Source organism: Bufo bufo, chromosome 6, assembly GCF_905171765.1.
Source record: "Bufo bufo chromosome 6, aBufBuf1.1, whole genome shotgun sequence".
In the NCBI taxonomy this organism is placed as follows: Eukaryota; Metazoa; Chordata; class Amphibia; order Anura; family Bufonidae; genus Bufo; species Bufo bufo.
The window spans coordinates 414,138,861-414,153,292 of record NC_053394.1 but is presented as its reverse complement, the minus strand read 5'-3'; the positions used below and the strand labels follow the sequence as shown (position 1 = coordinate 414,153,292).

The 14,432-nt window shown below is 43.7% G+C and overlaps 2 protein-coding genes and 1 long non-coding RNA gene across 8 annotated transcripts in view; 2 read left to right on the top strand and 1 right to left on the bottom strand.

Annotated features, from left to right (window-relative positions):
- AATK (apoptosis associated tyrosine kinase) overlaps window positions 1–2,264 on the top strand; it is a 93,047-nt gene extending 90,783 nt beyond the window's left edge. For 3 of the 4 annotated variants that reach the window (XM_040439073.1, XM_040439075.1, XM_040439074.1), the window contains 2 exons: window positions 475–738; window positions 1,674–2,264. In XM_040439073.1, the coding sequence (XP_040295007.1) occupies window positions 475–738; window positions 1,674–1,702 (293 nt within the window). In that variant the 3' untranslated portion in view covers window positions 1,703–2,264. Of the gene's footprint in view, window positions 1–474; window positions 739–1,673 lie in introns of those variants that run through there. The other variant, XM_040439077.1, reaches the window with a different exon arrangement.
- The window catches only part of LOC121006142, a 978,004-nt gene that overhangs the window by 524,041 nt on the left and 439,531 nt on the right, over window positions 1–14,432 (top strand). The window lies entirely within an intron of this gene.
- BAIAP2 (BAR/IMD domain containing adaptor protein 2) overlaps window positions 7,696–14,432 on the bottom strand; it is a 146,352-nt gene continuing 139,615 nt past the window's right edge. The window contains exons 14-15 of one of the 3 annotated variants that reach the window (XM_040439085.1): window positions 12,923–12,966; window positions 7,696–10,518 (exon numbers count right to left, since the gene is read on the bottom strand). In XM_040439085.1, the coding sequence (XP_040295019.1) occupies window positions 12,939–12,966 (28 nt within the window). In that variant the 3' untranslated portion in view covers window positions 7,696–10,518; window positions 12,923–12,938. The remainder of the gene's footprint in view (window positions 10,519–12,922; window positions 12,967–14,432) is intronic. The other 2 variants (XM_040439086.1, XM_040439084.1) reach the window with 2 other exon arrangements.

The following is a 14,432-nucleotide window of genomic DNA, read 5'->3' as shown; positions in this document are numbered from 1 at the left end:
TGAGTGGCAGCTCCATTTTATTTTTCTGAGACATGTATGTACTATGCACGTCCCTGAGAAGGTCCTGCCCTCACCATAGAAAGTCATTTACAGCTTCCAGCATCTATTCCTGTTTTACTCAAGTACTTGCTTTATCCATCTTGGTTATTTGCTTATTTTTCTTAAAACTCCACTTTTTGCTTATTTTGCGATGATATTTTTGAGCTTTGGAACCAGTTAGTGGTTTTCCATAGCGTTTTGGACTGAAGTTACAATTGTTTCAACTTAAAATGGTCGTTCCAGAACCAATTAAACTTGAGGGACCACTGTATATGCAAGGTCTCCCTGCTCCAGGCTGGAAAAGCATTCTCCGAAATGGATAGAACTAGAAGGCGGCTAAGGAGCTGCCTTCTAGTGCTATCTGTTTCGGAGAACGTTTTGGGGATTTTGTCTTGCAGCACAGATGGACTAACTCTTGCGTCTATTACTTGACAGGCAGCGGTGAGTTTGAGTGGGAGGAGCCCTTGCCTACTAAACCTGTGAAATCCTCCTTCATCACCTCACTCACACCAGTCGTGCTGAACACTGAAGTCGACAGCGCTCCCGATCCCATGCCTGTACCCACAGCTGTGCCCATTCCCGTGCCCGTCCAGAAGCCGCAGCTGCCTGTTCAGTTTTCCAGATTCAGCGTCTCTCCAACTGCTGTGTCCCGATTCTCTATAACCCAAGTGGCCGACCACGCCATGGGATCACTGGAAGGTAAGGCCAGACTGTTTTTTTTTTTGTCGTATTTAAAGGGCCACCAACCTACAAATGGTCAAAGGTCTCATGGTGGTCATGAGTTTTCTGCTGTTGCTAATCTCGGACCTCTTCAACAGTCTAAATCAACTGAGAGCAGGGAGCAACATCTATAAAAAAAAAATTAGAGCTTTTTTCTCTATACATTTCCTTCACATGATGCTGACTGTATCCGTGTATGATTATTCCACCATGGAGTTGCCCTTTAAATGGCTCCTGACAGGTCAGTGTGGCAGCCACCAGTCTCAAGCTTTTGCACAACAGAGACGTGAGGTTATTTCTTTTTTCTTCTATGAGGAAGTGAGCGGAGAGCTAGATTGGGCGCGGCGCAGCTTGTGGTTTTAAGTTGTACAAAAACATTCAGCTTCACGTCAGTCATGCATCAATAGGAAAGCGGTGTCACTGGTAGCGACAGTGTGTAATAATGATTATTAATGAGGATCAGAAATACATTCATTCAGAAGTCAAGTTCAGAAAAACATGATTTATCACTCCAGAGAACACTTTTGCACTGCTTCTGTGACAACGTGCTTTACACCACTCCAGCTGCCTCTTGGCATTGAGCATAGCAATCTAAGGCTTGTGTGCAGCTGCTCCACCATGGAGAAGCATTTTTCACGAACCTCCAGAGATAATATGGAGCTCTGTAATGGGTGATGCAACAGAGGATAGAGAGAGTTATGCACCACGCGCTTCAGCACTTGGCAGTCCACTCCCGCATTGTGGTTGAGCTCTTCAGTGTTTGTCTAGACATTACATGACTGTGTGCTTGATTTATGTAATCCTGTGGGAGCTGTAAAGACAGCCATTGGTTGTCACCCAGCTTTCCCAGGAACCAGTATACCAATTTATTACGGTCAGGCCGGTTACTCATGTCCACATTTTCTTCCATATAGAAAAAGTGAAGCCTGGACATCAAGTCTAATGTAGCAACGAGCTGATTTTTACTTGGAGGCTTCTGAAGCTCAGGACTGGACAACCCACCACACCATGGAGCTGTCTGGAGAAAGGTCTTACTGTCTATTGATTGCTGCTGTCAAGGAACCTTTCATCCCCGGATGCCCGGCGGTGTATGCAGGTGGCACATATTTGTGGTTTGCACCTGTACCAGTGTGTCTGTAGGACCGCGTGTTTGGACTGGTTCATATATGTGCTGATCTTCTCATGAATGTGGGTATGCAATGACCACACGTGTACATAGTGTCACCTACCTATATCTTTTGAATTCCTTTCATGGAGGCAATTAAGATATACCCATGACCCGCACAGGCAGCCATTTTGTGGACTTGACCACTATTTCACCTGTCACTAGAGGCAGCAAATTAAAGGCACAAAATGGCTGCCTCTAGTGATTGGGGTGTGATTATATTTTAAACTGAGGTTTAGATGGACTCCCACTAACTCAGACCATGGAGGAGAAGAAGAAAAAAAAAATCATCAAAAGACTATCCTGAGCCTGGACAGACCCTCCCCACCCCCAATAAGACGCTGACCATTACCAGTATAATGGGTGAATATTCGGTGCATAAAGCTCAGTACGGGGAGGGGAACTTGTATCCCATTATATAGTAATGCCATGGTGATACTGATTAATGGATGCCTGGACATTGCATGACCCGTGGACTGAACGATCAAGTCACAGAGTTGTATCCCACAGCGGCTCAGAGACCCATCGGATTCAAAAAATGGCCTAGCGTTCAGGCTCCAGCCGCTTTGCTCCATAGCGTATCCCGAGGGATCGCTCGACGTGTCTATCCATAGGATGTATAGGTGGATGAAGATATTTATATTTTGTAACAGATTATAAATGAACGATTGCTCTATCCTGAAGTCCTGCTGTCGGTGGGGCGACCGCTTCGGTCCCCCGCTCCCCCCCAAACCCCTGTGTGTGCGCGTGCGTGTATATATACATATCTATATACTGTATATTGTATAAGCGAGAGTATAAGGGCCAGTGTACAAAGGATTTATTTTTTACAATGACCTCCATAGGGTTTGTGCACCTATAGAAGAACACACTTGTTATCTGGACTTGGACATGTGTACGCAGCACTTTATGCATCAAACCCGAACGGACAATAACCTCAGCTGAGGCAGCACCGCTTGCTCCTTCTTTTGTAGAGGGGCAGCGGCCATTTTGTGGACTGACTATAGAGCGGATTTATGAACTGCCCATAGCAACCAATCAAAGCTCAGCTTTCATTTTTCACAAGCACTGTAAGAAATGAAAGCTGTGCGCTAATTGGTTGTCATGGGCGACACAGACCTTTTCATGAATCTCCCACAAAATGGTGGCCACCTCAGAATGACTCCACGCATCCACCTCTCTAACTGCATATCTTTATCGACATTGAGATTTTATCCCCATAATAGCCATATATCCTCGCCTGACACCACAGTGGTGAACATGTCCTACACGAGACTGCTCTGGCTGTTGTGAGATTACATCTTCAAGCATTCCCTGCCAGCCACAGGCTGGGAGATGCCATTTGTAACAGCTGGAGCAGCCAACTTTTCATTAGGCCCGGTGTTGGTGGCCTTGTTGCCCCGAACAACCCCTCAGCCCAGCTTTAGGACTGCACTAATGAAAGATGGCCGCTGATCGGTTGCTATGGGCAACAAGGCCACACTTTACTAGAATCCAGACAACCTGTGTAACCCATGCAGGCCTCATATGTCAAGATGGGCTTTTAGTAAGGACTCATGCACACAACCGTAGCAGGTCTGTACCTGTATTGTGGCCCGCAGTATGCGGGCACTAGCTGTGTACGCACCGTATCATGGATGTGGACCCATTCACTTGAATGGGTCCGCAATCCAGGAGATGCGACATGGATTGGAAGCACTAACGGAGTGCTTCTGTTGGTTTTCTATCCGTGCCTCCGCATCGCAAAAATAGAAGAGCATGCACTACTGCGAACCATCATATGTGAGTGAGCTGGTCCACGTCCGCAGACAGTGGGCACAGTCAATGCCCGTGCCTTGCGGTTCGCAATTTGCGGTCCGCAGCATGGGCACAGCCAGCGCGCGGTCGTGTGCATGAGGCCTAAGGCTGATTAGATAGGAACCAGAATAATTCACTAAGGGCCTTTTTTTTTTTTTACTCTGGCTGAGAATTGGGTAGACTGGACATAACGATTGTTCCTGCCCCTCACTTTGCATCGGGCAGTGTAAGGCACTTTAATAGAGCACCAGTTGACTGCATCGGCCCCTGTAGGAAGACCCTTAGTAATGTGTATTATGTTCCAGCTCTGCTGCAGGACACGACCAAACACTGTCTGATGTCCATGGATGGTGAGGGCAGGAAGGAGCTTGCTTCCTTCTATACTTCTTACTACTATGCTGCCCGATTGTTTACACTGCAAAGCAGCCCGTGTGGGTAGGACTTAAAGGGCATGCGTCAGCAGATTTGTACCTATGACACTGGCTAACCTGTAGCATGTGCGCTTGGCAGCTAAAGGCATCTGTGTTAGTCCTATGATCTTATGTGCCCGCATGGCTGAGAAAAATATTTTAATATATGCAAATGAGCCTCTAGGAGCAACGGGGGCGTTTCCGTTACACCTAGAGGCTCTGCTCTCTCTGCAACCGCTGCACCACCTGTACTTTGACACTGCCAGGTGTGATGACATTTTCACTGCCTGGCCCTGTCAATCAAAGTGGAGAGGGCAGGGCTCATTTGTATATTAAATGCGGGCACATATGAATATGGGACCAACACAGCTGCCGTCAGCTGCCAAGTGCACATGTAACAGGTCAACCGGTGTCATAGGTACAAATCTGCTGACAGATGCCATTTAAGGGCTCATGCACACGACCGTATGTATTCTGCGGTCCGCAAAAAATATGGATGACATCCATGTGCATTCCGTATTTTATTTGTGTGCATGAGCCCTACCCACAATGAGCTGCGCTGCAGTGTAGACAATGGGGACAAAGTAGCAGTGGTCAATATTAATGAGGTTGCGTCCACCTTGGTGTGGACATGGTGACAATCTTTCAAGTCTTCCGCTTGTGCCTTGGAATGTGTCGTTCCATAGTACAACATGAACACAGTGATAACTGTTGTGAAAACATTCCTCCTCTCTTCAAAAAAAAATTCATTGCATCCCCAATAACTTGTCCTCATCGATGTCTCAGTAATATCTGTTTCTGGGAAAGCTGGGTTCCCCAGCTTCCTTAGAATTCTGGTTGGACAAATACAGCTGCATGGGAATGCATTATTGCCTGTGTGCCAGTTTGTCATTCAGGACTCTAGGAAAGCAAGATGATAACCAAAATGGCTACCATGACGGTTCACTCAAAAGGGTTGTCACCCAGCTTTCCCAGAGCAGGTAACAGGATTGTTTTCATCTGCTCCAGAAAGCTGGATGATAATCTTAGTGAGAACTGTAAGGCCCCTTTCACACCAGCGAGTTTTCCACGAGGGCGCAATGCGTGACGTGAACGCATTGCACCCGCACTGAATCCTGACCCATTCATTTCAATGGGTCTCTGTACATGAGCAATGTTTTTCACAAATCACTTGTTCGTTGCGTGAAAAACGCAGCATGCTCTATATTCTGCTTTTTTCACGCAACGCAGGCCCCATAGAAGTGATTGGGGCTGTGCAAGAAAGTGCGGATGCAATGCAATTTACACGGATGCTTGCTAAGGAGATGATAATAAATAAGGATGAGGTCCATCCACTTCATTATTTTCCATGTTATAATGGAAAATAAAATCTACAGAACACCGAACCCAAACCCGAACTTCAGTGAAGAAGTCCGGGTTCGGGTACCACATTCAGTTTTTTTATCATGTGCGTGTAAAACTCATTAAAACGCTTTACACTTGCGCGGAAAAAACTCAACGCAATCAGACAAAACTGACTGAAATTGCGTGCGCACTCCCGCAACGCATCCGGACCTCTTCCACGACGCCCATGTGAAAGGGCCCCTTTTCTACAGCAAATCCTCAGCCTAGCACGTAGCCATACCATATTAGAGACCACCCAGCTTTTCCAGAAAAAAAATGAGGAAAATATATTCAAACATTTATGGCCGTTTTTGGGAAAGCTGGATAGCAGCCAATATGGTCGCCATTACAGCTCTCACAAGGGCATCCTAAATGGATAATTTGCACAAATTCTTGAGATTTACCACCCTGGATTCCCAGAGCTGTATGGGCTGGGTTCACATAGTGTGTCCCCCCCCATGGTTTTTAATTGTTTTTATGTCTTTTTGAAATGCCAGGAAAAAAAGCATGTATTTTGCCATGTGTGTGTCACCTGTACCTGCACCGTAAAACAGACGGGAATTTTTTAAATGTGATTTTTAAACTGCATTTCTGCAATAAATAAAAAAACTAATGCACCATGTGAACACAGCCTTGAAGGCTATATACACCTTTGGGTGATTTTTTAAATTATTAATATTGCTTTGCTTTTTTTTTTTTTTAGCTCAAAATAATTTTCTTAATTGGTCTTTATTAAAAATGTTGAACCCCTGTCTCTGTGCAGTCTTCAGTTTCTCTAGTAGCAGGATCTGAATTTTCACCCTGTTCTGTCAGGCAGCTCAGCTGAGGGCTCCTTATCTCTGACCTTGTAAACACTCATTAGAACTCAATTTTTACCTTACTGAAAGGATGTGGCCTAAATAAGTGTTTATGACGTTTTAGAGATAAGGATTATTGACCGGCGCAAAATGAAAGTACAATTATCACAGCTAGAAAAACTGCTAACCCTTTGTGACAGAACGGTTTATTTTTAATAAAGACCAATTTTATAAAATTATTTTAGCACAGAATGAGTAAAAATGCAATACAAAAAATAAAAAACGCGCCCGAAGGTGTACATAACCTTTAAGGACATAACAAAAGAATATATTATAAATTAAACAAACATTCTATTTGTACTATAACCCCCCTCCTGCCCATATTGTCCTTCCTATAAACCAGGGTTTCTCAACTCCGGTCCTCGGGACCCACCTGCCGGTCAGGATTTGAGAATATCCCACAGAATGAATACCTGTGGTAAGTCCTGATGCATGGACACTAATTATATCACCTGCTCAATACTAAGGAAATCCTGAAAACATGACTGGTAGGTGGGTCCCGAGGACCGGAGTTGAGAAACCCTGCTATAAACTGAGGCTACTGAACTTTGTATGGCCACCTATTGAGGGACTACAACACCCAGCTGGCAAAACATGCTGGTTCTTCTAGTCCTGTATTAATATATAAAACCTAGTAAAAGATAAAGAACGGCATAAACCCACTTTACAGTATATGTCATTTGCTGCCAAAGAGACCTGTATACATGTGGCATTAGGAGAAATGATGGAGTCATTTTACTGCCCCCCCCCCCCTTCCCCTCTCCCATCATTTTATTTTCCCCATGTCCCGAATTCGAGGTATAGGATACAAGTGCAATGAAATGTTCAATAAACTAAAGAGAATGTTACGTACATGTTTCTGCGGGATCATCTATTGCTTGATGGTATCTTCCACCCCACGTCTCACCAATGCAGTACTGGCAGCCATTTTGTAATATAAGCTCCTTTAAGTAAAAAGAGTGCAATAACCACTCATTTTGCCCTAATATGGTGTGTGTAAATGCCTCCATTACCTACCTCATCTGAGGTGTGTGATAATCGAGAACAGATCGCAAGAAACATCTCAGAATGGAGTAAATTTTACCTCACAAAATGGCTGCCACTAAAAAAAAATTGCTGAATGACAACCAATATGGCCTCCATAACAGCTGTCGAAAGGTGTTACTCAGCTTTCCAGACTCCAGAAGGGTTAAATCTGCCTACTTACCTTTTTACACATGTATTTGCTATGTGATCTTCTAGATGGGCGACAACCCCTGTTAGGAGCATGAGTGGCGGCCATATTGCTCTCCCAGATACAAAAGACGACAACAAACACATCCGCCTCAGTGATTAAAACTCTTTATTAGACTCACATTCTTTGTGCTGTACAATAAAATAAAATCAATTATACAATAAGATAATTTAGCAAATTTACAACAGACACAAACTGCGCGGTTACTCCGCTCGCAGACGCCATGAATCCCGAGAAGAGTATGCGTCAGTGGCTCCAGTCCAGCATCTGTATATGCATGGGGATATATATATATTTATTTATTGATTAAGTCTATGCCGGCCTACTGTATGTACAGGATATAGTCATTACTTTACCAGCAACAATGGGAGCGGCCATTTTGTAGGAAATTTTCAGCCTTTCCAATTTGCGGAAAACTAGTGACATCATAAAGGCATCGGGGGAGATTCCTCAAAACTAGTACAAGGGCAAAGTGGCTTAGTTGCCCACCTCCATACGCCCGATATACACGCACTTGTGCCGAGAACAGTTCTCCTTTTAGCATCATGTTGTTCTTAAGTCTGAAATTCTGTGTTAATTTCTTCCTTTCTATATCTCCAAGAGGATCTGGAGCTCTGTATCAGGAAAGATAGTTACGTGATAACTGCTCATATCTGTTGCCACCAAAGGGAGCCGACTGCATACTGTGTTATTCAATATACAACTGGCTCCCTCTAGTGGTGACATGTTATGGTATAAATCTATGGCTCTGCTGAGGATTTGGAAGAAATCATTGACACATTTAGAGATTTTAAAAAAAATTGCACTCAAGTGGCGACATCCGCAATGGAGCAAAAATATATAACCCCTTTATTAGAGAGCTGCCAGAGGATCTAGATAAAAGCAGAGTTTACAGAGTTACATATTCAAATATTTCTCACATGGTTGCAGCTGCAGAGATTTTGAATCTGTGTCCCTATGGCAATACTTCCTGGCAGCAGTGTAATCATAGGCTCTATAGTGACCATTTTGTTACTTCCTTTATCTTACTTTCACAAAAAAAAAGGTGGATTCTGAGTGGTTGTTATGGTAACAATGAGAGAGCACAAGGGCAAGAAGTGCTGTCATGGGGACAAAAGGCTTAAAAACTCATAAAAAAAAAATGCCATCATGGAGGAATAAGAAATTTAAAAGGCTATGTATGCCTTTTTTTCAGTTGGTCTTTATTATACATTTTAAGCCCCTTTCTCTGTGCAGCCTTGAGATTCTCTAGTAGCAGGCTCTGAATTTTTACTTTGTTCCGTCAGGCAGTTCAGCTGACGGCTCCTTATCTCTGACCTTATAAAGACTCACTATAGCTTAATTCTTATCCATTTAACATATACAAAAAACATATACGTTAACTGATGACATACAGTGGTATCCATTCACCATAGAGTTCCACTGTAAAATACCAGACTGCGCAGGATATAGGAACGTGGTGTGCTGAGTTTTTGTATTCTTTTTTTCCTAACGTGTACATTAAACGGAGGCATAAAGCGTGATGTGAACCCACCCTTAGTGATAAGAAATGTGGCTTAAAGAAGTGTTTATGACCTTTTGGTAATTTAGAGATAAGGTTTATTAGATGATCGACACAAAGTGAAAGTAAGATTCTCACAGCTACACAGTTAACCCTTTGTGACAGAATAGCTCAATATTTTTAATAAAGACCAATTGAAGAAATTATTTTTTTAGCCCAAAAATGCAATCATAAAAAAAAAAATTGCCCCTGAAGGTGTACATAGCCTATAAATATTTAAAAAGAGGCTTTACGGAATTAGAAAATACATCCTCTCTTCCAGAACAGGGCCGGAACTGTCCACAGGTTGGGTCCGGTATTGCATTTCTGTGGAGCTCTGCTGCAATACCACATACAACCTGTGGACAGGGGTGGTGCCGTTTCTGGAAGGAAGTAACCATGCTTTGTTAATCCTGTACAACCCGTTTAATGCAGATTTTCAGAAAGTTGTCCCCTTACGTTAACAGTACTACAATATGGCTCAACGTGACGGTGAACGTCTGCAGTAAGATAGCATTGCCCAGCAAATAAATAGTATATGAATAAAATCATACAATTCAGAATAAGTATTTGTGGTAAAATTAAAAATGGAAGAATATAAGCAATACCCCCTCCTTTAAAACTCCAGGGGCCGGCCCCTTCAAACATTTAGTGGGGGGGGGGGGGGTACATAACACTGGGCTCAAGCATTCGCTACGTGAAGACGTCCTGCCGAGCTGTCACCGCAGGTTATTAAAAGCTATATCCATTCTATAGCGCATAACTAAGATACATACATATGTGCACCTGTCATATTGTATAGTCTCACTGGTCACCATACAGGGATCCATACATGAAGTAGACTGGAGGCAGCTATTTTGGGGCTGGACTAGTAACATCACAAAAGACTGATATCACCAACAAACAAAATGGCTGCCTCCGCTCTTTGTAAAGGATCCACTGTTTTACGGGCGATTGCTGAACAGTCTTGTGATTATGCATCTCACCATAAAATATCCATATCTAGTCTCCATAATTAGAGTGATCACCTATAGGTTGGAGGTGGTCCGATATCATGGAGTGATGATAAAGCTTGAAGCTCCATGTGCCTCCCCCACCACTGCTAGACATATTTACCATGCACATTTTGACCTTCTACATAGAAGTCGTATAGATCTAGCATATATTGGGATCCAGTAAAGAGGAGGAGGCGGCGACACATCCAACTGACCGCCAGTCTTCAGTATACACCAAACTTCGTTCCACCACCAAAGCAGAGAGGAGACCTGTTGCACCACGTATAGACAAGACCGGCCCAGGTAGGTCAGTTCACAAGAGGCGCAGAGCGGTCGTTAGTGACGGTGGGTTTCAATTGGACTTCAAGAAATGGATTTCTGTTGGGAGAGAAGAAGTTGTTTGAGGACAAGAACAAGTTCTACAGGATCTTGGCACCGCTGGTAAGGAGGATGTCATGGTTCGTTAGATGCCAATACCTGCCTGTTCTACTTTAAATCCTTTGAGATAGTGGCAGCCGTGTTGGGGAGGCTTTGTCAATGTTGACTATGAAGCCAATGCCACCATAGAGACATGACGACATGGGACATGAGCAATAACGTGATACCTACCAGAATATCAAAGTCATACATGTACTATGTATGAGAAGCTACAGTACGTGTGGACATACAGGTGTGGACATAAGTATCGGGTAGGTTAGAGGAGGAGACACCACACAGTTATTAAAACACATCAAGCATGGTTAGAGACATCACAATGAAAACCACAGGCATCATGTACAACCAATGTAGAAACACAACCCAGCATAACAAAGTTTCTTCCCTTCAGACACATTTCAAGCAGAACAGACTAAAACTTGACCGCAGACCATAGATTTTTGGATCCCACCAAACTTGGAAAGTTATGTCAACAATCTAAAGTCTATAGGGCTTTCCAATAATTGCTTCTGGCAGATGCTCCTCTCCTTACCCTTCAAAAATAACTAAATATACATGTCAGTTAGGAAAATGGCCACCTTGTCTACCTTATGATCTTATGGCCAAGCATTATCTGATAGCAATTGTAGGGAGGATTTCAACTCCACACACATTTGGAGGGGCTTCAAATATGGTAGCCTGTGCCTTAATTTTTTTTTATAGGTTTGGACCCATCAGAGGTAACATTTAATCTGTTGTCTATGGACAGACATCATACATTCACAGCTATATACTTTAACCAGGATGATGACCTAGTGCTGCCCAGACTACACAGTAGGCACATTAAACTCCCAGTTGGGCCTCACTGGATGGGGCTGATTCACTCTAGTCATTGGTGGCCTATCAGAGGGGTCTGTATAATGGCAGTCCAGATTAGGTGAAAACAGTAGCCATGATGCTTTACATGTGCCACATGGTCTAGCAAAAGTAGGTGGAAATTGGGAATTTATGGTAGGCCTATCCCTGAAGTTGGAACATTCTCAACCTAACCAGGTTATATCCATTACTAAAGAACATTACCTACCAAAATGTAAAGATTGAGTTGGCATCTTGGGCCTGGTTACACTAGGTGACAACTATAGCCATCATTATAGCTCGCATGTAGAAGGTCAACCAGCTTTACTAGAGTTCCACCATAACAATGTGGATTATGTTGTGTGTTAACTGGATCAGATTTGTGTTTTACATTAGTTTAAGCACAAATACATTAGGTTACTAAAACTAAGAATTTTGAGCATGTAAGGACAACCTTGAAAACATGACACAGGATGAGGTTCTCCACAAATACACCACAAAGATGAATAGATTCAACAAGGGTTTGACATTCAGTGGTCAAGGAGATGAAGACAAGGATACTGACAGACTAATGGTCACCAAAGACAGAGAAGACAGGTTCTCCCCAGGTGCAGGGTACAAACTCAAGATCCTACAAGAAGGTCCAGTGTTACCAACACAAGGACCAATAGCAACCAGAGAACTGGTGATGGTCGGCTACTTGGTCCTGTGCAAGAACTGGAGAGTGAGAGGTAGGATAGCGATGCCCAGATAGCGCCAAGTCAAGATGGGACAACCAAGAGAGTGTTGGTTTAGTGGAGGAGGCAAGCGGTTTACTTTGACTGCTAGGAACAACCCACATTACAAGATACAAAAAGAAACTCCAGTCAGATGTATAAGTACAGCAACCTAGAGGGCAGTATTATAGTAGTGCCGATTCTACCAAGCTGGTCATGCCAATGACTAAATTACTGTGAAAAGCAACTACTGTTTAGTAAACCCAGAAATGTGGTCAGAGAAGTGGTCAGCTCCCTTCCCCCAATCTTCCTGTCAGGTCACAAAGTACAATAATCAGCAGGGGAGACAATGAGCACAGAAAAAGCTCCTTCTAGGGTGAAGAGATTCTAAAATCTGTGCTCCATGCTGGAGCCCGACATAGGACATTCAAAATATAAGTATAGAAAAACTTGTGGCACTCTCGTCTATGGGCTGTTTCAAGTACTCCAGTTTAAACTGCTCAATCCCATTATCGGAAGAAAGCAGCCATTTTTTTCTCTAATTCTGCACAACCCCTTTAATACCCCCCATTAGATAGAGTAGAGTATTCTGACAAAAGACCTACCCCTCTGTCATTTATAGGACGTCTATGACCAGACACAGGTTTTGACTGATCGGCACCATCAAGGTGATACAGATATTTTGAGATGCCCCCTTTAATGAGATGCCTGGGGTGGATTTGTTGTGTCCTAGCAGTCAAAGCAGAGCCTGGAAACAAAAAGTGTGTGTGTTTGGGGGTAAATAAAAAAAAACTTACTAAGTGCAGAGACCTCTCAAAACCGTGCAACTTCTGCTTCCAAGCTGCAACACAAACAGAAATGTGGTTTGTAAGTGAAGAACATTGCTGGTCGGGGCCACAGTGACAGGAACAGGTCTCCCCATAGGGCAGTGTCTGCTCCAGTGAGCGTCTCGGCTGGATGTGTGAGCGCATTGTTCTCTGCAGCCCCCACTGTATTGGGGGGGGGGGGGGGGGTGAATAAGCCTGGGGCTGGAGCGAGAACACAATGTACATAGGTGGAGAGAGATCAGCTGTGTACTTAGAAAACAGCATCTCGCCATCTTGTCACTGACGCTTAGCTTCAACGGTACATGCATATTTCAGTGGATCAGGGCTCGCGGAGTTAACCGCTGGTGCAGAGTGGTGTCCATATAGGAAAAAAAAATAATGCGCCGCACTTGTCCTTGGGTCGAGTCTGGTATTTCAGCTTATCCCCACTGAAAAGAACGTTGTAAAGTTGCAGTACCAGCCCATGGACAGGTGTGGTGCTATTTCAGGGAGAAAACTGTAAACGTTTAGCATAGAACATCATTTTGATTTGCAGTAATCCTATTTTTCATGCAAATTAATATAAATGTTTAGAGGTCGGCACTCCATTTTTCTATGGTAAGAGCTTCAAATCTCCTGCATGGAGAAATAATAAAATTCTGGGTTTCCTGCAGCCACCACAAGGGGGTGTTTACTGCATAGTGGTCTATTAGAGAGTTCAGTAAGCTCCCCCTAGTGGTGGCAAAAAGGTTTGGAGCTCAGCATAGAGCTATAGACGTCCTAATCTCCTGTACCAGTCAAGAGTTAAATGATAACATTTTGTCTTGCTGCAGCCACCACTAGAGGGCGCTCACTGCATAATGTCTTATTATGGAGCTCAATGCAAAGCATAAACAGTATGCAGTCTGCTCCCCCTAGTGGCTAGAGTTTTATTTTATTCTGTTGAGAATTTGGTTGTCTGTAACAAAAAAGCAAATATATTACGAAATTAACCTGCACAAAATATTGGATTTAAAGAGGTTTTCAATGAGTACAATGTAGGTGACCTGTCCTAAGGATACACACTATCTAAATCTATGGGGGTTTGACACCCCTACTAATCAGCTGTTTGAAAGGGCTGCAGCCTCGTCATAGCATACCAAACACAGCGCTGCACAGTGTATAGTGGCTATGCTTGGTATTGCAGCCCAGGTCCATTCATGTGAATGGACCCAACAAACATGACCTCACTGGCTTGGGAAGAAGCAGCAGCACTCCAAACAGCTGATGAGGTGCCGGGAATCACCAAAACCCTTCAGTACAGTCATTGGAGAAGAGATGCAACTGTTTGAGGGTGTCAGCCCATGGTGCCAAACAGCATCCACCATGTGCCCTCATCCTGAACACCATAATTAAAGGGGTTCTGTGGGACGACCTACAATCACTATATGGATGTGCCTATAGAAAAGCAAGTCGCTCCCACAGAGGAGGTCCCCTACGATGAAGAATCAGCCGATACATG